Source organism: Ctenopharyngodon idella, chromosome 14, assembly GCF_019924925.1.
Source record: "Ctenopharyngodon idella isolate HZGC_01 chromosome 14, HZGC01, whole genome shotgun sequence".
Classification (NCBI taxonomy): Eukaryota; Metazoa; Chordata; class Actinopteri; order Cypriniformes; family Xenocyprididae; genus Ctenopharyngodon; species Ctenopharyngodon idella.
The window spans coordinates 9,878,081-9,905,773 of NC_067233.1; the positions used below are offsets into that span (position 1 = coordinate 9,878,081).

Genomic DNA, 27,693 nt, shown 5'->3' on the forward strand with positions numbered 1-27,693 from the left:
GTACTTTGTCATTACTAATATATATCAAATTACACCATCTGTTGTGATGGGAAAATGAGCCAGCTAAGAAGCCAGCAAACAACATGTGGTGCAAGACCCCATAACAGACAATCAGGTCTATTAATAAGATGAGAGGTGCAAGTGTTTGAAGAGTCGAGACAACCAAATGCAGAAAAGCAGCATTATGGCAAGATGAAAACCAAACCATTTCAAAATAGAATACAGCTATTTACAGGGGGTTTCTGCTGGTCTTAATTTGCCTTTCCACTTAAACAAGAGCACAAAGTCCTAAATTAAATTCTTAAAGTCATGGCATTAAGACTTTCTTCCTCAGTTTTTTGTCTTGTTTTCCAGTACAAATATCTAAACATTCTTAAATAAATTTTTTTTTATTGGTGAATCAAAATGAAGATATATAGTCTTGTTTTCTGAGAAATGAATAAAAAAATAAAAAAAAAATAACTTTTTTTACAATTTAGTTTACAATTAAAACAAAAACAAATGTCAATGGGTTTTGAATTAAGCTTTAATTTATTTTAATTTAAGCCCATTGGCAGATATTTTTTCTTGTTTTGATCATTAACACTTCATTTTGACTTTTCATCTTATATCATACTTGCTTCTCATGTAAATTCATCTTTTTAGATATTTGCAGTGGAGAACAAGGCAAAAATACTGAGAAAACCAAAAATATATTTTTTCATATTCTAGTGGTTTGTAGCAGATATTCAAGCCTTAAAGGGATAGTTCACCCTAAGATGTAAATTGTCTTCATTTACTCACCATTATTTTGTTCCAAATCTGTATAACTTTCTTTCTTATCCATTTATTAAACCCCACAACACTACAAGCAGGGTTTCTTCAGGTTGGATAAGAAGCTTATTAAAAGATAAAAGGACAAAAACAGTATACAAATATTCAAAACAGTATAAAATCGAAAAATCTGCCTTGTAAGTTATGCTTCAGCCAAAGCATAAATAATTTTAAGTTCAGTATATTCTGTGCAAAATATCAACTTTCAAAGACAACCACTTTATAATATATAGTATGTACATTACCATTCAAAAGATTGGGGTCAGTAGGATTTTTTTAATTAATTTATTTATTTTAAACAGTAAAATAGTAATACTGTGAAATATTATTACAATTTAATATATTTAAAAATGTGATTTACTCCTGTGATGGCAAAGCTGAATTTTCAGCATCATTACTCCAGCCTTCAGTGTCACATGATCCTTCAGAAATCATTCTAATATGATGATTGCTGAATATAAGTATTATTTAAAAAAAAAAAAAAAAACTTATTGAACCAAAACTTTTGAACAGTAGTGTATTTATAAAATTAAATATAAAATAATACAATAATGTACACATTTTCTTTTGTAATGTTTTTATTTTTCATTTTCATTGTTTTTATAAAAAAATCATAAAACTTTGTCTATATAATATCAGTTTACAAAATGTTTTATACAATTCTTAAAATATTTTTTATGTTCTTGTAGGAATACCATCCAAAAATAATCTATATTTTTTATGAACATTAAAAAGTAGTACACATCTGTTTTTAAAAATGCACAAAACAAACAAGAACGGGGTCACTAATGTAACTTGCGTCTGTGAAATGAAACTTAGGAGTCTGCGACTTCTCCCCTGATAAGAAGCGTAGGATGACCAAACATGTCAGGTGACCACATACTGGACACAATCAGAACTCTGCTGTGGACCAGTTCGTTTCACACAATAGTTGGCATTTCCTGATTGTGTGTTGTTGTTGTTTTTTCTGGACAGGGTGTTTGTATTTTCATTGGACACTATTGCTTATAGGACACTGAATGATGCTCATCTACATGACATTACGTATCATCACAAATACAACAACAGCCCAGCTACCAAATCTCATACCGAATCTCAGAAGTCACGAGGACATTCTTCTGAAAAATCTGCATTACATAACTGCATGTGTTTTCCACACTTAGGGAGTAAAATTGAGCTTGGTGTACTGATGATTGTAGGGTTATTGCTCTTGAGAAGTCTACAATAGTGTAGTTCCTGATCCAGACTGCTTTGAAGTTGTATGACTTGTGGGCATTTCATGCAAACACAAATCAATCTTAGATTTTCCATACTATTATCTGCTTTGAACTATCCATTAATGCCAAATAACAGTGGACAGACAATATATAGACACAGTAATCACGTGACAGACTCTGACCTCTGCCTCGGATGACCCTGTAATATCACACAGTGGGGGAGGCTTGGTTTTTCTGGAGTGTGCTTGTTCATTATTTATTATTTTATGGTTAAATTAAGTCATTTTCAGGCCCCAAAGCCTACAAATTAACAGAAAGCCCCTGTCAAACCTGGAACCTCTCTCCATTGTGAGCACTCTTTCAGAGTTTTGACACAATTCAGTAACTGGAAGCGCCTGGACCCAGAGCGTGAGCCAGACAGGCCTCCATCCTCCATCGCTACGTACTGAGGCTGATGGGTCGGGCTCAAACCCGTGTGCTCAGTCGGCAAGCTCTGCCACTTCTCCATGGTCTCGTGTGTCACTCAGTGAGATGTGACGTCCCACTATCTGCTGTGGATGTTGTTGAGTTGTGCGGGCAACATCTGTTTTTCTTCAATCTCCTCCAGAGCCGTCTCCAGCTGCTGGATCAGCACACGCTTCTTAAACCTGAAAGAGACAGAGCTATTTAGCTGGAATATTTTACATTATATTAATATAACCTCAATCTTCAAATACTTATGTGCTACAGCAAATGCTGACCAAGTATTTGAAGGTTAAGCAGCAAGCTCATTGGCTACTGATACAGCAGGAACCAATCAGCTGTGCCCTACAGAATGATGTGATTGCAAGCAGATAGAGTAAGGACCTATCAGCCTGCGCCTTCTAGAGTTTCATGACAGAACTTTGTATTAATAAAAATGACAAAAGCACATAACAAAATCACTAATAACATGTTGACATCCTCTATGGTGTCATAGGTGAGAGGACCATGAAAGGCATGTGAGCGTTTAAAGAGAGCTCTTACCTGGCTGCTTCTTTGATGGCATGATGAATAAAGTACCTCTGCACTGACGCTGGCCCCTTCACCTCCTCCAGTAACCTGAATATTCCCTCATAATCTGCACAAAAGAATAAGCAATGGAGTTTAGCTTTATTAATTCCTACAATACATACACTCTTTCATAGTGCAAGTGCACTCAATTAAACCTAGACAATAATTCAAAGCGAATACAGAAATGAATGGGCGTAAAGAATTAATTTGGTATTATAATTAGATACTCACTACGGCCAGGCTTGCGGACCTCTTTGATGACTCGAGTGCGCAGCTCGGCGTTACTCCCCTCCAGGGGAATCATAACGATTGTGCCCTGTGCTGGCGTGTCTCCTCCATTGCCCTCCGTCGCCCCCTCCTGGCCTGGAGGACTCAGGTCCTCACAGTTCTGTGTGTGATCAGAGGGTCTCTCATCCAGACAGTTCTCCAGTCCTATTCTCTCCTCCTCGCCGTCTGGTGCCTCCACTTCTCCTCTGTCCTCCACAGGTGCAGGTCCTCCTCCCTCTCCATCCACTCCTCCAGGCCACCCATCTCCAGAATCCCCGCTTGGCACCTGCTCCCCATTGCTTTCTGTGCCCCCTACACTGTTTCCTTCGGCTCCTGTAGGGGAAAACAAATGATGAAATATTGCCTAAATTCATGGTCACTTTTTCAGTACATCATATCCAATGATTTAGAATGCAAGTCTGGAGTAGCATGTAACTACTGTTCAAAAGTTTGTGGTCAGTAAACTTTTTTTTTTTTAAAGAAAGAAATAATTTTATTCAGCAAGGATGCATTAAATTGATTTAAGTGAAAGTAAAGGCATTTATAATATTACAAAAGATTTCTATTTCAAATAAATGCTGTTCTTTTGAACTTTTTATTCATCAAAGAATCCTGTAATAATTTGTATCACGGTTTCCAGAAAAATATGAAGCAGCACAACATTTCGACACTGATAAGAAATGTTTCTTGAGCACTAAATCAGCATATCAGAGTGATTTCTGAAGGATCATGTGGCGCTGAAGACTGGAGTAATTTTTTTATTTAATTAAAAATGGAAAATAACATTTTATTTGCAAGATGACAACTGGATGATACAAACATGCAAATTGATGAGATCCTGTGACAAAATGTAGTTTACTACTGTTTGAAAATGTGGAATAATGTCTACTGTTTCACTTACAATTTAAAAAAAAAAAAAAATAACAGGCAGTATACAGTATTTAGTATACATAAGCTAAGATTCAGTCAGCTGTGGCTCAGAGAACTTTACCTTTGTGTAGTGGGATGGGTTTAATGATTCCTTGCTGGCCTTGAGTCCCTGTGGGGCCCTTGCCCAGTACGTGATTGGTTATTATTGGAGGGGTTTGGGGCCGGCGCAACAGTGGGGACATACTCCTCCGCCTCTTCAGGGCAGTGCCTGAGTTTAGATCCCCCGTGTTACTTCGCTTCTTATTTTGTGGCCCTGTTACAAACTCATCTGCTTCATCTATCATCATTCCCTGTTGTTGGGAGAGGAGGGAGAGTGAAAACAAAACAACTTAGTATGTAAGACACTTCAGTTTTGACCTGTAGTTTTTTAGCAATAGGCACCTTCTTGTCCTGTTTGAACGGGTTGCCGAACGTGTGCAATCGTTTGGGCTGGTCTGGATCAATTTCACGCAGAGGTGATGGCATCATCTTAAGATACTCCTGATAATTGCCCATCTGCCCCACAGGAATACTGTGCAAGGAGTCTACAGAATCATGGGGGGAAAAAATTTAATATCAAACAAATATCAAGTGTCCATTCAAGAACATTCTTGATGAAATGTCAGCATTAGAAATGTAATTCTTGTACTGAAAAGAAACAGTGTCTCTTGTTGCTATGCTAAATGCATATGGTCATTGTAAGGGACTGTTCACACAGAACGTGCTTTTGCAGTTAAAAATGCGAGATGCAGGTCAGTGGAGCGAAAAACACAAAGTAATCTTTTGATACACGTTTTTTAAAAGTTGGACTTCTTTTAACTTGAGCGCCACGGTTTTAGAATGCCGTGTCATGCGTGAGACGCTTCAAAAGATGTGAAATGCGTGGATCTGTCTAGCGCATGTTTACATAGAAAAACAATGGAAAAGCTGTAAAGTTTGAAAGTGAATTCTGTTTGAGCTGTGCTTCATGCATTGCTACACTACTGACAACAGTCAATGGACTTTTTTTTGACTGCGAAAATATACTTAAGTCATGTTTGGCATGTATTTTGCCTCTTTGGTACAATTACCTTCATCCTGGCCTCTGATCAGCTTCTGTGTTGTCCTTAAAAGGTTGGAACGCATCCGAGTCACTTGATCTAGAAGGTTCCGTCGCGGAATATCATAAGCGTTTCTATAGGCCTGGGGCTTCAAATCCTTGAAGAGAAGGTGAGTAAATGATGATAGAAGTTACATTTTTGTCTAAGCTAAAGAAAATTGCATCTGTTTTCAAGTCACTCAGACTTTTATTAAGAAGTCCAGTCATAATCATTCATCAGAATTAACTTGTTTTATATATCTGTGATACAAATGTCTGTCCATATCTATCTTAGTATAACTACATTCTAACCACCAAACGTGAACTAAGACATGATTAATTTCAAATAGACCCTGTAATGTAATTCAGCCCCACTCAAACCGTCCGTACCTTGTTGAGAAGTGCAATCTGGAATCCAGCAAACTCTTTGAAGTTCATGTCGATGAGTCTGAGGGGTACCTCGCCCATGATGCCTTGCAGGAGCTGCTTGAAATCACGGCGGTATGCCAAAGATAGGGCGCTCGAGTGGTTCTTCACCTTGATGCCCGTCTCTTGAGGAGGCTTCTTCCCGACAGACACAATCAGACGATCTGACTCAATCTTTGCCTACAACATTAAGTACAACTTGATTTAAAAAACTGAATCACTCAGACCTCATACACACAGGATTTATTACTGAATGAATTCAACACATTGATATGTAACATAGAATATTCAAATGAATGTTATGAGTTTGAATACTATTGAACATAATTTCAACAAAAACCTGAGGTTTTAACTGTCAGGAAACAGAGCAGCTAAATCACACTCACCTGCTGGCTGAGTTTTTTTAGATAGGAAATGACACTGTAGCTCAAGCCACAATCCATGTTGTCAGAGATGAGATTTGGGGCTCCCATCATCCTCAGTGCCTTCTTGAGAGGCTGCACTCGGTAAAAAAAAGAGAGGAAGAGTGGAGAAGCAGAGACAAAGGAAGTGAAAATGAGGACACACTCAGCATGAATCTGCACTCAGAGCACATATCCTTGACCTCATTACAGCTGTTAACAGACTATAGAACAAATACAACTCACAATAGAGGTCGGATTACAAGTGACCCTTGAGTACATCTAACAGCCCATGAACTGTACATTGCATCGTTTTATATGCACAAAGAAGGTGTCCTTTTTTTTTTAAGCAGGACACTTCTGTGCTCTATTGGGATGGGATTTTTTTTTTAAGTAGAAAAGAAGAGCATCCTACCAAAAGAAAGTAAGGAGGCATGGACTTCAGGTACATTTCAAAAGCCTGACGCCACTTGAGGTTTGGCTTGAGCTTGTGCACTTTAAACAAATCATCTGAAAGGAGAATAAGAGAAGGTAAGTTTGCTAAAGAAAGCCATTACAGAGCTGAAATGCTTCCTTTATGTCATTTTCTAGGAGGAAATGAAAGAGGCACAGAACCTTTACACAATTTTTTACAGCAATATTTTGTGTGTGAATATATATATATATACACACACACACTGTGTTCCAAATTATTATGCAAGTGACATATCAGGAGAATTTCACTACAATAAACATTCAGATTTTAGTTTTTCAAAGAAAATGTTTGTTTGTTTTATTTCTCCATATCTTTTTAGATAGCTGGTATCAATCTCAGACAAAACAGTTTGCCAGGTCTACTTAGGTAAATGGAAACCCTACTTAAAGATGTTGTTCCACATTATTAAGCAAGTCACAGTTCTCATGCAATATGGGGAGGAAGAAAGATCTTTCTGAAGATGAAAAGCATGAAATAGTGCAATGTTATGCAAAACGCTTGAAACCAACTAATATTGTGTGAAAAGTGAATGTAAATTACCATACCATAAGATTTGTGAGTGACTTAGAGCACAGCAGAACTTTTAAGGAAAGTTTCTGACAAAAAAATTAATTGTATTAAAAGGGCAGCTATAAAAAAGCCACTGTTGAGCAGCAGGTATTTGAAGCTGGAGTCTCAAGAACCTCTCCATGCAGGCTGGCAGTTGTGTGTAAAGTTGTATTTTAGCCACTTCTAACCAAACCTCACAAAGAGAAACATTTACAGTGGGTGTAGAAAATTTTAAATAGTTTTATTCACTGACGAATGCCGTACTACAATGGATGGTCTAGATGGATGAATTTCTGGATGGTTGGTGAGTGGCCACCACGTTCCAACAAGACTGTGACGTCAACAGGGAGCTGGTGGGTGATGATTTGGGCTGGAATATTGGGAAGTGAGATGGAAGGTCCATTTAGGTCACCCTAAAGGGACCTTCCATCTCACTTCTGAAATGACTTCTGCAAGATATGTGGAGATTATAACTAACCATTTTCAGCTATTGTATAAAAAGAAGGATAGTGCCTTCTGAAATACAATGCACTATGCACTATCCCATGCTGCTGCTGCAAAAAAAAAAAAAAAAAAAAAACACCACAGCAATAAAACTGTTTGAAAATGTATTTCTACCACTGTAAATGTTTCTCTTTGTGAGGTTTGGTTAGAGGTGGCTGAAATGTAATTTTACACGTAACTGCCAGCCTGAATGGAGAGCTTCTTGAGACTCCAGCTTCATATACCTGCTGCTCAACACTGGCTTTTTTTATAGCTGCCCTTTTAATACAATTAACTTGTTTGACAGAAACTTTAAGCCTTTATCTGACCGAGTTCTGCTGTGCTCTAAATCACTCACAAATCTTATGATAGTTCGATAATCTACATTCACTTTTCACACAATATTAGTTGTTTTCACACATTTTACAGAACATTGCACCATTTCATGCTTTTCATCTTCAGAAAGATCTTTCTTCCTCCCCATATTGCATGAGAACTGTGACTTGCTTAATAATGTGCAACAACCTCTTTAAGTAGGGTTTCCATTTACATAAGTACCTGGCAAACTATTTTGTCTGAGATTGATACCAGTTATCATTAATATATATATTAATGTGTGTGTGTGTGTTCTTTTTCTTTCATTCATTTTCATTTTAATCTGCTTGTTAAATTATATTTCTAAATGCTTTCTAATTATTATTCTTTATTCATTAAAATTATTTTACAATTGAGAATTGTCTTTTATTTTTATTTCTCTTTATCATGGCTAAACAAAGCACCACTGCTGTGTATGAAATGTGCTGTAGAAAAAAAAACCTGTACAAATAAGGTAATGTATAGCATAAGGTTGGGAATGTGCAACAAAAAAATAGCCATGAGGAAACACGTACCGAGGAGTGGCAACAGGACGGGATAGTTGTAAGGCATAACGAAGAGGTTGACACAGGTGAGTGTAGTGCTGGCCTTTAGGTAGCCGAACGGGTGGGCTAGATCGCTGTGTTTGCCGCTGCAGTTCACAAACACCTGGGCGATGGGGGAGAGGAGTTAGCATTGTATAGTGTCTCCTGAGAGCTCAGCTCTCACATGAAGCTGTTTCTCAGAGACAAAACCCATTCATCAACAGCTCATTAGGTAAAAGGGTTCCTTAGAGACTAGTGTGCTATAAATGCCTCTAAATATGCTTATAAATGGATGTGCTATTTCTAATTTATCTACCATTTACCTTGTTTTCTTTATATGCTTTCTAGCGAGGCAAGTAATAATGTAACATTGTAACCATGGCAAAAGAACAAACAAGAATGGTCATTTATATTGGTATTTTTAGATGGGCTAAATGAGTGAATGATGCAAGTAGGAACAGCATATCAAAGGAATGGACTTGCAAAAAACATTTCCAGGTATTGACTAACGTACTTACAGAATGTGTATATTTATATAACTCTAATGACAATAACAAAATACAGCACGGAAAAACACTTCAATTTTACTGCAGTACAGTCACATCCCTTTGTGTAAGTTCTTTCAAGAAACTAAATGGTCTAGGTAATAGCTCTTGAGAGACCATTTATCATCATTTCATAGAAGACCAAAATGAACTTTAGCAAAACAGTCTGTGTACAACATTATCTCCGAAAGTAATCATGCCATTCTAATGGCCCAGCATCAGTCATTATTTTTCAGGTTCTTTGTGCCTCTGTAAGAACATTTTGATTAGTCAAATAGAAAAAAAAAGTCAAAATTCTTTCTGACGTGATTTTATGTTAAAAAAAAAAACATTCAACTGTTCATAATTTAACTGCAGATACAGTTACAACAAAAAGACTTCTGAATTAGATTTTAGATCTTTAGGTTTAGACCTTTTAGATTTTCTGAACAAAATCTGTTGTTATGCAGTTGCTAAGGTGTTCTGAGTGTTTTTAGTGCAGTTGCTATGACATTGATCGGTGGTTGAGTACTGGTGCAAGCCAAAAGAGCCCACCTCTAAATCTCTGATATTTTAGTCCCTAGATATGACTCGAGTCCCTCATAAAAGCAGATCTATTTGGTTTTCCTCACTCAATTTATTGTCTGAAAATGCTACATCTGATGTTTGCATTCAGAACTGCCTCTGAATCAGCACCCGCCTACAAATATGTTCACAATTTGCGTGGTTGAGAACTTTTCTGTGAGCACTTTCAAACTCATAACCATCTATATTATGGTTTAATTTTACTCTACTGCACTGTATTTTGGACTACTGTCATATTGTGACATTGACAATATCGTTTGCTCTTCCTCAACTTCCTCTAGTGTAAGTCACTTTAGATAAGCATCTGCTGACTGAAATACTGTACGAAACCCTGCACAATCTATATTAAAGGGTTAGTTCACCCAAAAATGAAAATAATGTCATTTATTACTCACCCTCATGCCGTTCCACACCCGTAAGACCTTCGTTCATCTTCGGAACACAAATTAAGATATTTTTCATTAAATCCGATGGCTCAGTGAGGCCTGCATAGCCAGCAATGACATTTCCTCTCTCAAGATCCATTAATGTACTAAAAACATATTTAAATCAGTTCATGTGAGTACAGTGGTTCAATATTAATATTATAAAGCGACAAGAATATTTTTGGTGCACCAAAAAAAACTAAATAACGACTTATATAGTGATGGCCGATTTCAAAACACTGCTTCAGGAAGCTTTGGAGCGTTGTGAATCAGAGTGTCGAATCAGCGGTTCGGAGCGCCAAAGTCACGTGATTTCAGCAGTTTGGCGGTTTGACACGCGATCCGAATCATGATTCGATATGCTGATTCATAACGCTCCGAAGCTTCCTGACACAGTGTTTTGAAATCGGCCATCACTATATAAGTCGTTATTTTGGTTTTTTGGTGCACCAAAAATATTCTTGTCGCTTTATAATATTAATATAGAACCACTGTACTCACATGAACTGATTTAAGTATGCTTTTAGTACGTTAATGGATCTTGAGAGAGGAAATGTCATTGCTGGCTATGAAGGCCTCACTGAGCCGTCGGATTTCAACAAAAATATCTTAATTTGTGTTCCGAAGATTAACGAAGGTCTTACGGGTGTGAAACAACATGAGGGTGAGTAATAAATACATTATTTTCATTTTTGGGTGAACTAACCCTTTAATGCACGGACGTCAGGAAGGAAATTACTGCATAACACATGCATGATTTAATGTAAAAGATTACTACAAAAGTTGGCAGACATATAAAGTACTGTTCAAAGGTTTGGGGTCTGTAATGATTTCTCTTATGCTCACCAAGGCTGCATTTATTTGATCAAAAATACAGTAAAAACAGTAATATTGTGAAATAGTATTACAATTTAAAATTATATTTAAATATATTTTAAAATGTAATTTATTCATGTGATTCCTAAGATGAATGTTCAGCATCATTACTTCAGTCTTCAGTGTCACGTGATCCTTCAGAAATCATTCTAATATGCTGATTTGGTGCTGAAGAAACATTTCTTATTATTATCAATGTTGTAAAACCGTTGTGCTGCTTAATATTTTGTGTAATATTTTCTTTGATGAATAGAAACATCAAAAGAGCAGCATTTATTTGAAATACAAATCTTTTGTAACATTATAAATGTCTTTACTGTCATATATGATCAATTTAATGCATCCTTGCTGAATAAAAGTGTTTATATCTTTACAAAAAATAACAAAAAAAAATCTTACTGACCTCAAACTTTTGTAGTGTACAACACTGTGTTTGAATGAAAATCTACACAACAATATCTCATTCAAACTGCTGCTTAACCAGTTATTAAATGCAGGACTTGACATGTAATTTGTGTTGTGCTTTATACATTCCAGTAAATATCGAAAAACTAAACACCCACTGTTTCTTTCTGCTCTTTTAACACCATGATATCTACCACCATGAAACTCAACTCTACAGTCTGGGGGCTGTGAAAGATTGCATGCAAAATAGAGTTCAGATTAAATAGTTGTGTGAAAAGGTGTCCCACCTGCCAGCACATGTGTGGAGATTTCCTCTCCAAGATGTACTGGGTCAGCGGGGACGGCTCCAGCTCATATTTGTCAAAAGGCAGCTTGTCAATAACCATCGGCTCACAGTCGACACATGAAAACCTCACCACAGGATGGGAAGATCGAGGAGGCTAAAGAAAGAAGAAGAAAAAAACAGCTGTTAAACAGAAGTCCTCTGTAACACATTCTCCACAATGTTTTTTTAAAAAAGGTATGTCTGTTAGATAGCCAATTCATCCTGTAATTACAGCACCAGTGGGTAATGACCCACGTCAGGCACATGACAACACAAGCTGTTCATTCCCTGAGCAGATACTCTCACAACACCCTGACTGAACACTTAATAAACCAAAGAAAGCATTTTGGAACAAATGAAATATGAACTTTATTTTAGAAATATGAAAAAGAGCCTTTTTTGAGGCTCTCATCTTAGTAATTGCACCCAAACCTATTGTGCTACTAATTCACATTATTGCAGACATGACAGGGGAGATGTCAGGAAGGAAATGACCTCATGTTAAGCTCTGCAGCAGTCTTATTCCACTGGCAATGTCTCTCTCACAGTGCCCACAGGCTGAGCTGAGCTGTGGCACTTTGGCACGGTACCAGCTGCTGTCTCTACAGTGTACTGTCTAAGAAAGAATAGACAGTGAGGGGGTGGGAAACCTCACGACAGTGAAGCCTTTCCTCATGTTACCACTCTTTTCAGCTCCCTTATCTTCATTCGAATTCATTAGCACTGTTTGAGCACGATGAAAGCTAACCTTTAGTTTGCAAAGGTCATTACCTTTGGCTAATAAATTGCTTCATCCACTCGGCTTAGATGAGCCAATGCTAACTTATCCAAACTCCTTTTGCAAACATAGTACTTTTCCATTTTAATAAGGATTCAGTGAAATTTCAGCATGCAGAAAGAAGCTAAAGAAATGGCTGACTGTCTGCCAGGTCCCAAAGCTCAGCAGAAAGTCCTTCTGTGCTCCCTCTTTAAATATTTTAGGCAACTTTATACTGTTTTCAGCTAGATTTAACACATTTTACTATTATGTATGTTGTTTTACTGTTTGGGCTAGTGTTGTTAATATACTAATATAGTTTTTATTAATTGAATGAATTAGCTTGAATTAGCTTTATATTTTCAGTTTTCATTTTATTTTTTTTATGTGGTTTTTAAAGTCATTTTTATTAGGTTTTTTTTTTTTTTTTTTTTTTTACAAATATTTTGAAATAGTTTTAATTTATTTATATTTTAGTTTTAGTTTTCAGTTAGTAATTTTAGTGCTTCAACTTAAACTTATTTTAGTTAGTTGCGTAAGAAACACTTTCAGTTTTCATTTAATTAAAAGGGGTGATTCTCTGCTTTTAATAAAAAGTGGCTGTCTATGCAGTAGAAAGGCAAATAATTTTTTTGAAATCAGTGCTACATGACAATGAAAAAAAGCGCTGTGGCCAAAAAGGTAGGGAAAATTCAGCATACATAACGCACTGGGATCGATCCGACTAGCCATGAGAGGGAATGCAAAAATGCAGAAGTACGATCTGTAGTTTTCACAAAAGCCTTGGAGCTGTTACTCTGGCTGACTTTTAACAAGTGAACAGGGATATCTGGATGTGTGTAACATGGAGAAAGAGTACACATTGTTCATTTACGTATAGTACCGACATTGAAAATCGACATACTTATCTATTAATTTTTCATCTAATATATTTCGTTTTATTTCAGCTTTATTTCAGCTGAAATAAAGATGATGAAACAAAAAAGTTTTTATAGGTTTAGTTGACAATAAAAACACTGGTCTAATATGGAAATAAATGTGCATATGTCCGTGATTAAAAACAAAAGAAGTCATTCCTTGACTCCACACTTATAAACTATATAAATGTTTTGCAGGTTTTAATAGTTACCAAAGTGGGGGAGTTCTGGTCAGGCCAGAAGGATTCTGGGATTGGCCAGTGACCCACAGGTACACCTGTCTTGGGGTTGGGCCGGACGTAAATGAGCTTGTGGCAGCTGTGCCAGGGCTGCGGACTGAAGGACGACAAAGGACGAGCCGGATCCACAAGACCATCTGCACAAAGAGAAGACAATCATTGTCTATTTAAGGGTTAGTTCACCAAAAAATGAAAAAATTGTCATAATTTACTCACCCTCATGTCATTCCAAACCTGTAAGACTTTCGTTCATCTTTGGAAACACAAATAAAGACATTTTTGATGAAAAAGACGATCTTTTTGATGAAATCTGAGAGATTTCTGTCCCTCCATTGACAGTCCATGCAACTACCACTTTGACACTTCAAAAAGCTCATAATGTATTGAGCGATTTAGTTCAAAGAGGCATGAACTTTTTGAAGCATCAAAGTGGTAGTTGCATGGATTGTCAAAGGAGGGACAGATCTCCCAGATTTCAAAAAAAAGAAAAAAAAAATCATTTGTGTTTCAAAGATGAATGAAAGTCTTACAGGTTTGGAATGACATGAAGGTGAGTAAATGATGACAGAATTTTCATTTTTGGGTTAACTAACCCTTTAATTATTTTCTCAATAAGCACAAAACTAAAATGGAATCACATTATCACCACTGACCTTCACCTATCATGGGTGGATCTGGACCACTCTTCTCAAAGTGTATTACAACTCCACTCAAAACCTTTTGGACGAGAGACTCAAGACACTGGTTCAGCATCCTTTGCGTCTTAACACAGTAAGAGCGGCCTTATAGAGAAAGGGTGAGAAGAAGAGAGTCAGCTGAGCTATGAGATAAACAAGCCAAATTCGCATAATCAACTAAAATAACCCTGTGCTTAGGGAACTTAAGTGCATGGGTAGGAAATCATCAATTTTTTCCCAAAAAGAAACTGACTGACAATTTATTTAAACTTTATTTTTGTGTGGTTTAAATATACACAGGTTCAAATTCTGCAACTGATTGGCACTGAAATGTAAGATTGTTAAGCTGATGGATGTACCTCCAGTGACCTCACACATCTGGGTGATAGCAGACTCATCAGTGGGCACACTGCCCAGCTGCTCGCTGTCGGGCACGGACACTCCTGGCAGCCGCAGGACCAGGGCGAAGAGTCGCTGGTCCCAGCGGAACGGTTCCTTAGTCAGCTCACTACCCGGCAACGGGGAATTCAGCGGCAGATGTAGCTGAGGGAGGAAGAGAAAATGAGAAATGAGACGGCATTGGGGTTTATGAGAAAGACACACTTCCTGCAAAACTTAACATTAAACATGATATAAATGGACAAGCAAGTCAAAAAATGGTTAAGAGTATTTGTCTCTCACCTCCTCAGCCACACCAGAGCTGTGCGTCAGTTTGTTACCATCTGTAATCGTAATAATGACCGATGGCTCCAGAAAGAACGGGTTCCGACCCTAGAAGGGAGGACATCATTTCTTAAAAAAAATATCCAAAACCCAAAGAAAAAGAGAATTTGGGGTTCTTATTTCTGTGATCTTCTATAAAATGCTAAAATCTCATAATAAGCATTGAGGGCAAAAAATCTGAAAATGCTTGTATTCTGATTTAAAACATCTATCCTTCCATCCATTTTCCAAACTGTTTGTCCTATGTATGGCTGTGGGGATCATCAGTAATACTGTGAAATATTATTACAATTAAAAATATTTGTTTTGAATTTTAATTTATTTTAAAATGTGTTCCTGTGATGGCAAAGCTTTTCAGCATCATTACTCCAGTCTTCAGTGTCACATGATCCTTCAGAAATCATTCTAATATGCTGATTTCCTGCTCAAGAAACATTTCTTATTATTATCAATGTTGAAAACATTGCTGAATATTTTTGTGGAAATAGTGATAATTTTTCCAGGATTCTTTGATGAATAGAAAGATCAAAACATTATTTATACCATCTTGGTAATACTTTACATTAAGGTTTCATTTGTTAAAATAAGTTAAAAACATCAATTAACATGGACTAAGAATGAATAATACTTCTACAGCATTCTACAGCAGATCATGTTAAATTCAACATTTACTAAAACATTTTAATATCAGAAGTTGAATCTGTTAACATTAGTTAATGCACTGTGAACTAACATAAACAAGAACATTTTTTATTAACTAACATTAACAAAGGTTAATAAATGCTGTAAACATACATTTTTCATTGTTAGTTCATGGTAGCGAAAGCATTAACTGTTAACAAATGAGACCATATTGTAAAGTGTTACCAAAATCCTTTGTAACATTATAAATGTCTTTACACTTTTAGTCAATTTAATGCTTCCCTGATGAAAAAAAGACATTAATTTCTTTAATAAAATCTTACTAACCTCAAACATTTGAACAGTGGTGTAAGTGAAACAATTTACTAAAAAATGGCATTTCAGTGCATTAATTTGAAGTTTATGTCAGAACTTATCTTTGTTTAAAATGTTTCAAAATCCTAAAACTTCCTTTCAGTTTCCAGGTTTAGTTCCTACACAGTTCAATGAAATGAGGTAATAACATTTAAATTGACAAATGTTGCTAATTGTAGTTTACACAGCAAACAGTGAGTGAATACAACATGCATTCTCTCTGTCCATACTGCAGGGGTCAGCACTCAGTTACTTACCCTCACGCAGTACAAACTCAGCATGTAGATTAACACACTGCCTGAGGGTTATATCTCAAAATGCATGTCTCCTATTTTAGGTAATCCAGCATGGTCTTATTGTGTGCATATAAAGTATCTGAATATTCTGAAGTACAAATAATCCAATTAAATGCTTGATTTTATATGAAAAACCCGCACGCATCAAATTAAATTAAGGTGATACTCGTGAGGTGATACAAAATTGGCTCTGTAATCTCTGCATGTCGCTACATCTCTTCCTCCTCCTGAGTAAAGAGGCCCCCCTGTTACTGCTGATGAAAGCATCTCCACTACAAAGCCTCGCTGAACGGATGGTGCTGCTTAAAGCAGTGGGCAGCATCAAGTTTAAAGCTTTGGACTACAGAACATTTTCCCATGTTAGCTGGGTCACTCTCATGCCTTCTGGAACACTTTAGATGTGCTGTGAAATGGTTACTTTTGTGTAATGGCTTCTTTCCAGCTACTTTCCAGTGAAGGAACATGTTGGTACACGCACTGAATAATTACATATTACATATATAATGTATTTGTTCCCTTCAAAGAAGTAACAAAACATTCAAGGCTGGATGGGGCCAGAGGTAAATTATGTTAAAACATTGATTGATCTGAATATTGTGTTCTTTTTTAATGTCTGAGGTTGTTAGTATTCTTGTTATGTGAGGAGACAGTTCTTATTATGCTGCATGCAGAATACCCAGGAGTAATTTGTTCTTCACTGAATAAAGATTGTTTTGGCCTTCTGAATACTGAAGGGAGATATCATTTTTACCTGACCATAGTTGTCGATGCCAGAGACTAGTCTGTTGAGATTGAGCAGGTCGAAGGCAGCGCGGAGAGCGTGACCCAGTGTAGTCAGCCCAGATGCCTGCAGGTTCTTCAGCTCACTCATGAATGTGGCATGATTCTCCTTCCAACCCGCCTACCATGTACAGAAACAAACATGCAGATTATGTAAAAAATATTTCCATACAACATTAGGAATATTAAACATTCAGACAGTGACATTTATATACATTTAAACCCAAAATGTACACTACCGTTAAAAAGTTTGGGGTCGATAAGATGTTTCTGAAAGAATTTTGATGAAAAATACAGTAAAACATTACTATTGTAAAATATTATTACAATTGAAAATAATAAAATAATTTAAAAATGTAATTTATTCCTGATGGCAAAGCTGAATTTTCAGCATCATTACTCCAGTCTTCAGTGTCACGTGATCCTTCAGAAATCATTCTAATATGATGATTTGCTGCTCTAGAAATTATTATCAATGTTGAAAACAATTGTGCTGCTTAATATTTTTGTGGAAACAGTGATACATTCTTTTTTAATGAATATAAAGTTCAAAAGAACAGCATTTATTTGAAATGTTATGTAACATTATAAATGTATTTACTGTCACTTCTTAATGCAGCCTTGCTAAATAAAAGTATAAGTCTAACTTCTTAAAAAAAAAACAATATGACCCCAAACTTTTGAACGGTAGTGTATTTGAGAACTTAAATCACAATTAAAAGTAACGAAATATCAAACCAGGTAGCAAAAGCACAGACATTTCACAAACAGAAGCTTGCAAGGTTTCAAATGATGAGAATATAAGAATATAAATATAGAACTACAGTTCTAAATCAAGACCAAATAATATTTGGACTTTTTTTTAAGTTGTCAAAAGTTACTGGAACATGTTAGTGATGTCAAAGACTATAGACATAGAAAGACGGTTCACTCCTATTAGGAATAATAGTCACTTTCCCGCCGGAACACGCTCCCTGAGCTGGACTGAGTGGCAAAAGAGCCTGCTTCATGACTGGATTTAATAGGGGAAACTGCGAAAATACGAGTAAAACAAACAATTACACTTAAGGTTGGGCTTGAAAGTGTTCCTTATGACATGTCAAAGAAACCTAATCCATGGATATTGGCATGCAGCCAGGAATCATGTTTCCTGACATTTATATGTGCCTGATTTCGATGCCTGGGAAACACATAAAGCAAATGCTTTATATAACTACAATATAGAAGTCTAAACTGGAGTGATCACTTACATCAATGTTATATCATCATATCGTCCAGCCCTAAAACTTGTATAGTTTTTGTCAGTGTTTATTTAAAAATACCCAATTATGCAGAATATAAGATGGTAAATATTTAATTGATGAGTTGTCAACACAATATATTACAATACAATATATAGGGTATGATTTTACCCCAAAATCCAATATTTTGACACAAAAAGATAACTGCAAAACATGTTTCTTTGTCTGGAGTCCAGCTGTTTCTGTGAATTGCAGCGACCTATTTGCTTATTTTTTCTGTAGCTTTCAGCAGTTTGTAAAATTATACCTCAGATTTTGTGTCAAAGCTATTTGTACAGTCAGTCGCAAAGCTCTTTTCCGTTTTGGATGTGTTTTGTGTCTTTTTCGCGGCATTCACGCTGAAAACCAATGCTGCCACTCAGTGGGCGTAACCGCAGTTATAACGGTCGACGGTGACGTCACGTGCATACCGTCTATATGGTGGAAGAGGTCCCGCCTTCTAAGTAAAAGAGCCAATTGCTAATTGATAAATCATCAATGCAGCTGAAGTTAGAAACTCGGTTCCCATAGAAACCTGAGATCGTGCATAGGACTGCACATGCGCATTGGCTCGTCTAGCTTAATGCTATTTGAGCATAAGAAACAACATTTACAGGACAGTTCATGTCAGGTTTTGTAACTGATTTGAAATATGTTATTTAATTGTGAGTTCGCCAAGCAGTTTTTTAGATTTCTGGATTCCCCCATTCAAATAGATCTTGGTTTTGGATGCCCGTAATAGCTGCCCGGAGGCGTTGCAAATATGGCGGCCGAGTGAACAGACTTGCTTTGAAAGGGACTTTGGTAATGTGACAAACTACCTTTTAGGCCTCTCTATATGTATTATTAAAAACATGATCGAATCCTATGCAAACTATTACACAGTAAACAGAAGTTTCCATCCTACTATGTGTCAATCACCTGTAGCTTTTCTCAGTCTTTCGCCTAGCAAAATTAAGCACCTTACTATTAGGCTACATAATGTTGTGTAATTCACATATGATAAGCTGGCTTAAGCACACGTCAACCACAACTACACTACTTCAACATCAGCTGAGAGAGATAGCAAAGAAGGGTGGAAATACAGTCAGACAGTCAAGACCCAAAAAGCCCATATGACAATGTTTGTGTCTGCTTGCACTAGTACATGTGTGCATGTAGGCAGCCTGGTAAGAAGCCACACAGATCTGCTACATAAGGCTTGACTTGTTTTACTGTCTTTAAAAGACATTAGTGTGTGTCTGTCCCTGACCCACATTACCCCTCCCAGACGAAGAATAGTCATTACTTTACTGCTCACCCAAAACGAAAAACAACAACAATAATATAATGAGTTCAGATGCTGAGAAAAGAACCGAGGTGAACAGTTCACCAAATCTGCTCTTACAAAATGATTCCTGCTCCACATAAATTTACTCAGTGTGAATAAATCAACACATTACATAAACATGCATACATTGTAAATCCCCACGAGGGAGAGAAGACTTAACAGGTCAGATCCCGAGGTGGTTGAGCTTCAGATGTGTGTGTGTGTAGATTTATGTGCATTGGGAAGCACTAAAGAACAAAGCAGGCAGAGATTTGTCAGTAGGGGCTGGACAGTGTATGTCTCTATCCACGTATAGAACAAAAAAAGAAAACGTCCAAGCAGTAGCTCTTCTAACTGGCACTCAATAATTCAAGCAACAGAGTAATTCTATTTTTTTCCCCATCCGTCTTTCTTTCCTTCCGCATTAACAATTTATTGGCTCTGAAGAAGTGTGACTGCAATCAGACTCTCCTTTAATCACATGCTTGTCCAGCAAGGCAGAAGAAGATGGGAGAGAATAAGGAATGTGAACACTGAATAAGCCAGGAAAAAGGATAATACCCTAATTGCAGCTTTAAGAGAGGAAATGTACACTCAAACCCTACTTTAAACAATGACAACCTGATGGCGATCCTACAGAGGAAAGAACAAACAATGCAATCCAAATACGAAAACATATCCAGACCATATTTCACCCCAAAATTAAAAGGAAAAAAACAGCAATTGTATATTATATAAAGAAAAATACTGTAATGCATCAGGTTTAATTTTTATATATGGGATTTTTATTTATTTTCAGTGGTGATTCTAATTGTTGTTTGCATTACTGTGAGACATTTTTTTTATTAAATAAGAATACTTTGAAGGCAGTACATCAAATACTACCATGTCCATGATGTATAAATACTTTACAGTTTAAATAATATATTATTACATTTTATATAGATCATATTTAAACCAAAGACTTTATATATAGAAAGACGGTGCAGTCGTATTTTTATGAATGGGAGAAAGTGCAAAGCGCAATATGGCGGAATAAGTCCCGCCTTCTAAATAAGAGCCAATCGCCGATTGGTAAAGTAATCGTGTCACTGCAGCTGCCCGCCCCGGTTCCTATAGAAACAGTCAGGCGCGCGCTTTCTATAGAGACGCGCACTTAGGACTGTGCATGCGCGTTAGCTTGATCTATCCTGAAAAAATGCCGTTTTTTTTTCATGATTCGAGCGTTTAGAAACAAAATTCATGAGACAGTTGTTGTCAGATTTCATTGGTGATTTCAAATATGAAATTTAATCGAAAGCTTGGCAAACAGCTTTGGAGAATTTGACGTTTCCCCATTCAAAGAGATAAGAGCTGCACTTGTATGCCCGAGAGGCGTTTCAAAGATGGCCGCCGAGTGAAATGACTTGTTTAAACCCCAAACTAATAGGGAAATATATAATAAAATTATATATGATTTAAATAAAATTAAGAATATTTTTATTTATTTTTACATTGTGACATTGTTTTTATGTCAGCCCTATTTTCTCATTACTGCAATGTATGAGATGTTTTGCTTTTGACATTTTTTTTACTCAGTGGTGAGAATCTACATACACATTAATAAAGGCAGCACAACAAATAATTATATGATGTATAAATACTTTATACTGCCACATTAGTAATAAGATGTTAGGAGGAAAATGTGCACATTGTCATGAAATATTAATACCCTGTGTGGTCCCCATTTTGCTTTAAATTATAAAAAATATAATTTCTTATTTTTTTCTTTTGAGTTTGAGGTGAAATATGACCCGGGTATCATCTTGGGAGGTTTTGTGAGATTCGCCCATATATTTCCCTCCAGAGCAGAATGGAGAAAGTAATAATGCTAGATAAACATAAAGCTGTTGTTAGCTACAGAGAGATTACAATGTGTTTTTCTTTTTTCTGCTTTCACAATTAGTGCACCATAAAACCTGACACTCTCTTTCCTCTTCAAACGTAGGACAGGTGGCAAGACAAATGAGCAGTTTTACATAAACCAACAGATAAGGACTTATTCCCTGTTAAGCTTATGTTCTAAGGAAACTGGCAGTCATACTGTATAAATACAACTCTTGTGATCTGAGGAGGAATCATCACAACAGAAAGGGCACGTGACAACCCAGGGTGGATTCACACGGGTTAAGCGAATGCCCTTATGGCCCGAGTATTATTCCAGGATCAGGTTGCCTTGTCCCGGGTGTTAATCTCTACTACTGCCTAGAGCTTGAACTGATCATGGATAACTATTAAGCACGGTTACATACATCCACCCAGTTTTGCAGGAGGGACACATCTGTGGTCTGAAGGGTGGTGCTTGTCATGTGTGATGATAAAGGCCAGGCAGGAACTAAAATTGTCACTCTAATGGAATGAGTGCTGGTTAACCAGCCAAAGAGCTGATCAGACGGACCATCACGCTCATGACAAGCTCAAATAGATCTCCATTTTGAATTTGAACAACATCCTAATTGGCACAAGATTTTTCTTGGTGATCTCCAGCCTTTATCAGCTGCATGCAGGGACCCAAAGCAAAGAAATGCTTAAATATATGTTCAGTTACAGTATCTGTTGTGAATTAGTTTTAAAAGGGACCTATTATGCCCCTTTTTTCAAGATGTAATATAAGTCTCAGGTGTACCCAGAATGTGTCTGTGAACTTTCAGCTCAAAATACCTCAAAGATCATTTAATATACTATGTTGTAAATACCCATTTCTGAGTGCATGCAAAAACATGCATACTCTGCCAGATACTGTGTCAAATACTAACAAAACAACTGCTTGGTTTTGCGAACATTGCAGTTCTTCATCATGAAAGTTTATTATCTGCATGTGTTTTAAAGCTATATCAGTTTAAACTTCTAATTTATCATTTTCTGAGCGTACACATCTAGAGCATACACATCTAGAGCATACACACAGAAAGCTGGCTGTCAGGTGGCGCGTCATGTGAGTATTAAACTAACTTCTCTTTCATGTCTTATAGTGTTTAAAGTGTTAAATACACACAAGGTTATGTCAAAAACACAATGTTCACATAAACACAGTCGGTTATGTCTGAACGTAAACAGCAGGGACAGAAATAGCATGTGTATATTAGATCTTTGGCGCATTCCCTTCAAAAATACAACTAATCCACTGCGTCTTCAGCGGTTCAGATGTCGAGAGTAAATGAAGACTGTTATGTTCACTCTTACATCCAACAACAAAACAAGTCAATCGCTTACGAGACATTCTTGTCACTACAGCTGCTCCGGCATCAAGACACTGGCAGACAGTGTACAACTCGCTCAGGGCGGGGTCTATGCTAATACAGCAGAGTCCATCAGCAGTCGTGTGCGGGGCCTATACAATGTGATGTCACATTCCTCAGAAAATGAAAACAGCTTGTTCTATGAGACTGTTGAGGCTTTATGGGGATTAAAAAAAAAAGGAGTGGGTGGATTTTTTATTATAGGGTGGTTGTGTACACTCACTGCCGACATACATTTATGTTCAAACACCATGTAAAGTGAATTTCGCATAATAGGTCCCCTTTTAAGGAGGAGGAGCAACATGGATTTCTGAAGAAATATTTCGCCTGCCTATCTATCATGAAGAAAGGAGAACAAGATTCAGAGCAAGATAAAGCATGAGGCAGTCTACACAGGATAAACATGGCAGAATGATAAGGCCTCCGGACTCACAGACCAGATATTTCTAGGCTACACCACGATATTTGATGTATATGACTGGGAAAGATAATTGGACATTTAAGTTACACTTAAACTGTATGAATGTCATTGCATTACAAAATAAATTTCCAAACATCAAGATCTGCAAACAAATGATGCTAAAGTTTTAACTTAATTTTTCATACTTATTTTTGCATTTACTTTTAACCATCTGGGTCATTTTAGTGGATGCATGAAGTCTTTTCACTTTATCTTTACACAAGCGTCATATCAGAGGAACCACAGGTGTAGTTCATCACATTAACTATGAACATGATCCACTAACCACAAATGTCCAAATACACTTTGTCTTAAAGGGATAGTACACCTAAAAACTAAAATTCAGTCAATTACTCACCCTCTTGTCACTCCAAACCATAAGTCTTTTGTTTATCTTCAGAACACAAATTTTATTTAAATTTAATTTAATATTCTCTTATAATTTTTGTCCATGCAAGTCCACATAACCAAAACTTTCACAAATTAAATTACAAAAGACATTATAATCAATATAATTCAAGCTCATCAAATATGGTAATCAGATGCTTGCTTGATGATCAAAAGCCAATGAAGTTTAAAAGTGTTGGTTGTGTGTACTTTCAAATGGATGGACCAAAATGGTTAGAGAATATTAAAAATATCTTCATTTGTGTTTAGAAGATGAACAAAATTCTTATGGGTTTACGACAGGTGAGTAAACGATGGCAATTTTTTCATTTTTAAATAAACTATTCCTTTAATTTTGCATAAACAATAGTGTTTGCATTGTTTGTATCAAACGAAAATAACATGTTTTCCAGGGTCTCATGGAGTAAACCACAAACGCAGTTGTGTGCATTTAGCATTTTTCCTCCATTAACTAAAGACAGAAACAACACAAAGTTTACAACAAAACAAATTTATTTCCTTCTTTAACCTTTTACTTTAATGATAAGCAATCTAAGCGGCAATCGATTAAGAAAATTGCAAAGGGCAAAAACTGTGTCAACTTGAGAAAATAGGCAAGGCTAAGAATAATGTTCTGCTTGGCCAAGGCTCAGACAACAAGAGAGGCACACAAACAGGAAAAGAGAGCTTTGTGAGGACTGGAGGCTCACTGGAGCTCTTCACTGTTTAGATGCTGAAAATCTCATGAATAATTGACAGGAAATAAAAAAGGCACTCTGTCAGACACAGAGGCCAGATTCTCGCTATAGGCTGGTATTTGCCCAGCGTATTCTTGTCAAGAACTGGGTAAGCCTGGCTGCTAATTCTGAAGAGGCACTGTTTGGAAGTATTTTTTTAAAACAGGAGAAACAAGCTGGCTACGAATAGCTCAGAGAAGGCTAAGGGCTTATGTAAGAGAGCGGTTATAACATCTCATAACACTTTAGCATCTCAAACAAAGACATAGTAAGATAACGATGCCAAGTATTTGCCACTTGCACACTCACAATCTCATCAACCAAGCGGCTAAAACATGCCATATACGTAAATCATTAGTGCATATTACCTGGCTATAAGCAGGAAATACTTACTTTAGTTAAAGAGTTAAGTGTCACTTGGAAGTCAGCCTCAGATTATAAACTGAAACAGGGTGAGAAAACTGCATGACAAGCAGTGGAGTAAGAAAACCCCTAAGAGAGTGACTGGCTACTTGCCAGATAGTCCATACTAATGAACTGCTAAAGCGCAAAGCTACTTTCATTGTCAATGTCAAACCACAAACAAAGAAGACAGGAACCCAGACAGCACCATGTCACAAGTGCAAAACTCGATTCAAGTCCAGGCTGGGAGAGAAAGTGGAGGATATTTTGAAATTAGGCTGGGCAAAGTGACCGCATAACCACAATTCTCATATCCAATATAAGAGAACTGGCACAGCAGTCTATAAACAGATGATGATGGCTGAATTTGGGGGTGAGAAAGGTCTGAAAACTGATTATGTGGGTTTTTTGCTTATTGGACTAGTTTTGACGGATGTGTGGGTTTTAAGCATGCTGGTAAACACTATGTCGCATTTTGGTGAATTTTGCTGAACCAAGGAGTTTTTAATTGCTGGTGTTTCTTTTGTTTTGACAAAATATTAATGTCAACACAACCAAGAGTTTTAGAATTTAATGGAAATGTATTACATTTCCTATACATTTAAATGTCATGTCATCTTTTGTGAAAATAACTTATGCCAAATGGTTGAACTCTAAAGTGCTTATTAGGGAATCTGATAAGATTAGAATCAGGCCAAATTCCGCCCTCCCCTCAGATAGCACGCCAAATACTCATAACCTTTACTCTATCTGATTATATGTAAGTGTGAATTTGTGAAATTATATCAGGATTTGAATCTGGCCCCTATGCGTATTACAAAATTACACCACTAGACTATCATGACATTTTTAGGAAGAACTGCCAATACTGTCACTGTTGCCCTCTCAAAAAATTAGGTGCATGATGCCTCTGAATGTAATACATGCAAGTCTAGTCATGCCCTTGTGTCTTAGAATGATCACGTAACTCATTTAGCAAGTACGACTACAAGATATCCTGCTCATGACGACCATGATATTTAATGTAGGCAATTCTGAATAAAGAGATTTATGGGTTTATTGTGTTTGCACACAGTTCACGCAGACCATCCACCACACCAAAAACTTGACCCTCCTTTAGCTTATCCCCAAATGGTGGAATCAACTTCCCCTATATGAAAATAGCAAAACGCTTCCTTGTATCGGCACTAGGTTGTATTGTATCTCTACTAGTTTTTGCTTGAATTTGCACAGGAAGCACTTATTTCCTAGTTGTATAGTACATGCTTGCCATCTCTTGTGCAAAATGATCTCTAATGTGATGCATGTTTAAGTCATTAATGCCTTATATGAAAATGTTGGTTTAAATGTAAGCTATTAGCAATCATGCTTGTATAGGAATATCTGATGTTTGAATAAACTTTAAAGATTCAGTGACCAAATGTAACAGGCACTTGGCGCACAGCACACTTAATCACCTTTAACCTGTTTGGTGTTTGGGAATTTGAAATATGAATGGGAAGGAGGTGAATGTACTTGCGAGTGGAGAGGGAAGGAAGTTTATGCTTTGTTTTCAAGGGCAACTCAAAAGCGTCTCTCTCTCTCTCTCTCGTAAAGAGCGATGCAAAACTGCAAAGCATCTCCTCATTTGCTTATTGATGGCTGTTGCACAAATCAAATCGTGTTGATTTGTTCAGGCTCTAGTGACCAATCAGAATGCAAGAGGAGGGCACGCGCTACAGGGCAGGATGCTTGTCCAATCCCGGCCGAGTTGGCCCGTGCACGCGTCATGCACTACGTCACAGTGGATAATAAATCTCTCCGCCTCCATCTCAGCGCTCGAGAGCATTCCCAACACAAAAGCAAAATGTCCGCCATGTTCAGAGGCTGCGCTGCTCCGGGTCTGCGGATATTTTAACAAAAATTAGTCGTTTTCGTCACCGGGAGGCCGCCCGACCCGATGCTACGAACCAGAGGGACAGTAGAGTCTCACTGTCAGAAAATATCTCCGCTTTAACCACATATAAGCACAATTTAGTAGTATTTATTTACCTTTACGCCGTATGGTGGATCATCGAATGTAACTAGCATGTACCTGTCGCCTCTACTAGCCGGGTCTCGGGCACGCAGCTGTTAAAGAAAACGAAACAATAAACATTCATTTAAACTGATCCTGTCATAGGGATCCTTAACTTTAACAAGGTACAACAGTAAGCTGAAAAAGTCGGGGTAAAATTATGCTTTACCTTCATAAAGATCTCAACCGCGCCTTTAGCAATGTCCAGATACGTCGTACCCAAATAAGTGCGCTGATTCATAGAAGCGGACGTGTCTATCAGGAAAAGTAAAATAGGCATTTTAAAATGTATAGATATACGTCTAGATGTTTGCTAAAATATCTACAATCGGCATATGACCTATCTTGCGGCCCTGGGCATGCATATATGTGTGTATATATTTTGTTATAATCAGACCCCCCCAAAAGAGGGTCGTACTGCCACCCTTTGCAGCCGCCTGATTCTCTATCTGTCTTTTCTGAGCAGTGCTGGGCTCGCGCTGTTAGAGAACTTCTCTTCCGAACAGACCGAAACGCCTTCGCCCCGCCGCTGCTACGCCATTGGCTGAAACGAGCCGCGAAGCCACGCCCACTCCAGTATAAATATGCAATGAGGTCGTGGAATGCCTCTTATCCTCTCAGTTCTCTGCGCTCGCTTGAGCGGACGGAGATCGAGAGGGAGGACGGGGTTCTTGTGTGTACTCTGCGTACCTAGTATTTATCCTTTAAAG

At 37.2% G+C, this 27,693-nt stretch overlaps 1 protein-coding gene across 2 annotated transcripts; it reads right to left on the minus strand.

Annotated features, from left to right (window-relative positions):
- Positions 1 to 1,373: 1,373 nt before the first annotated feature.
- Positions 1,374 to 27,545, minus strand: ints6l (integrator complex subunit 6 like). Of its 2 annotated transcripts, XM_051859572.1 has the most exons (18): positions 27,153 to 27,461; positions 26,959 to 27,036; positions 17,046 to 17,195; positions 14,961 to 15,050; positions 14,639 to 14,822; positions 14,256 to 14,384; positions 13,576 to 13,739; positions 11,652 to 11,804; positions 8,541 to 8,673; positions 6,559 to 6,653; positions 6,129 to 6,239; positions 5,707 to 5,922; positions 5,309 to 5,435; positions 4,641 to 4,783; positions 4,321 to 4,549; positions 3,294 to 3,662; positions 3,036 to 3,129; positions 1,374 to 2,677 (listed from the first exon to the last, which is right to left on the minus strand). In XM_051859572.1, the coding sequence occupies exons 1-18, from the start codon at positions 27,261 to 27,263 to the stop codon at positions 2,575 to 2,577; spliced, it is 2,679 nt and encodes an 892-aa protein (XP_051715532.1). In that variant the 5' UTR covers positions 27,264 to 27,461; the 3' UTR covers positions 1,374 to 2,574. The 2 variants fall into 2 exon arrangements, with proteins under 2 accessions (XP_051715532.1, XP_051715533.1); XM_051859573.1 differs by lacking the exons at positions 1,374 to 2,677; positions 3,036 to 3,129; positions 3,294 to 3,662; ... (5 more) ...; positions 6,559 to 6,653; positions 8,541 to 8,673 and adding an exon at positions 12,185 to 12,305 and having other exon boundaries at positions 27,153 to 27,545.
- Between the last annotated feature and the right edge of the window lie 148 nt (positions 27,546 to 27,693).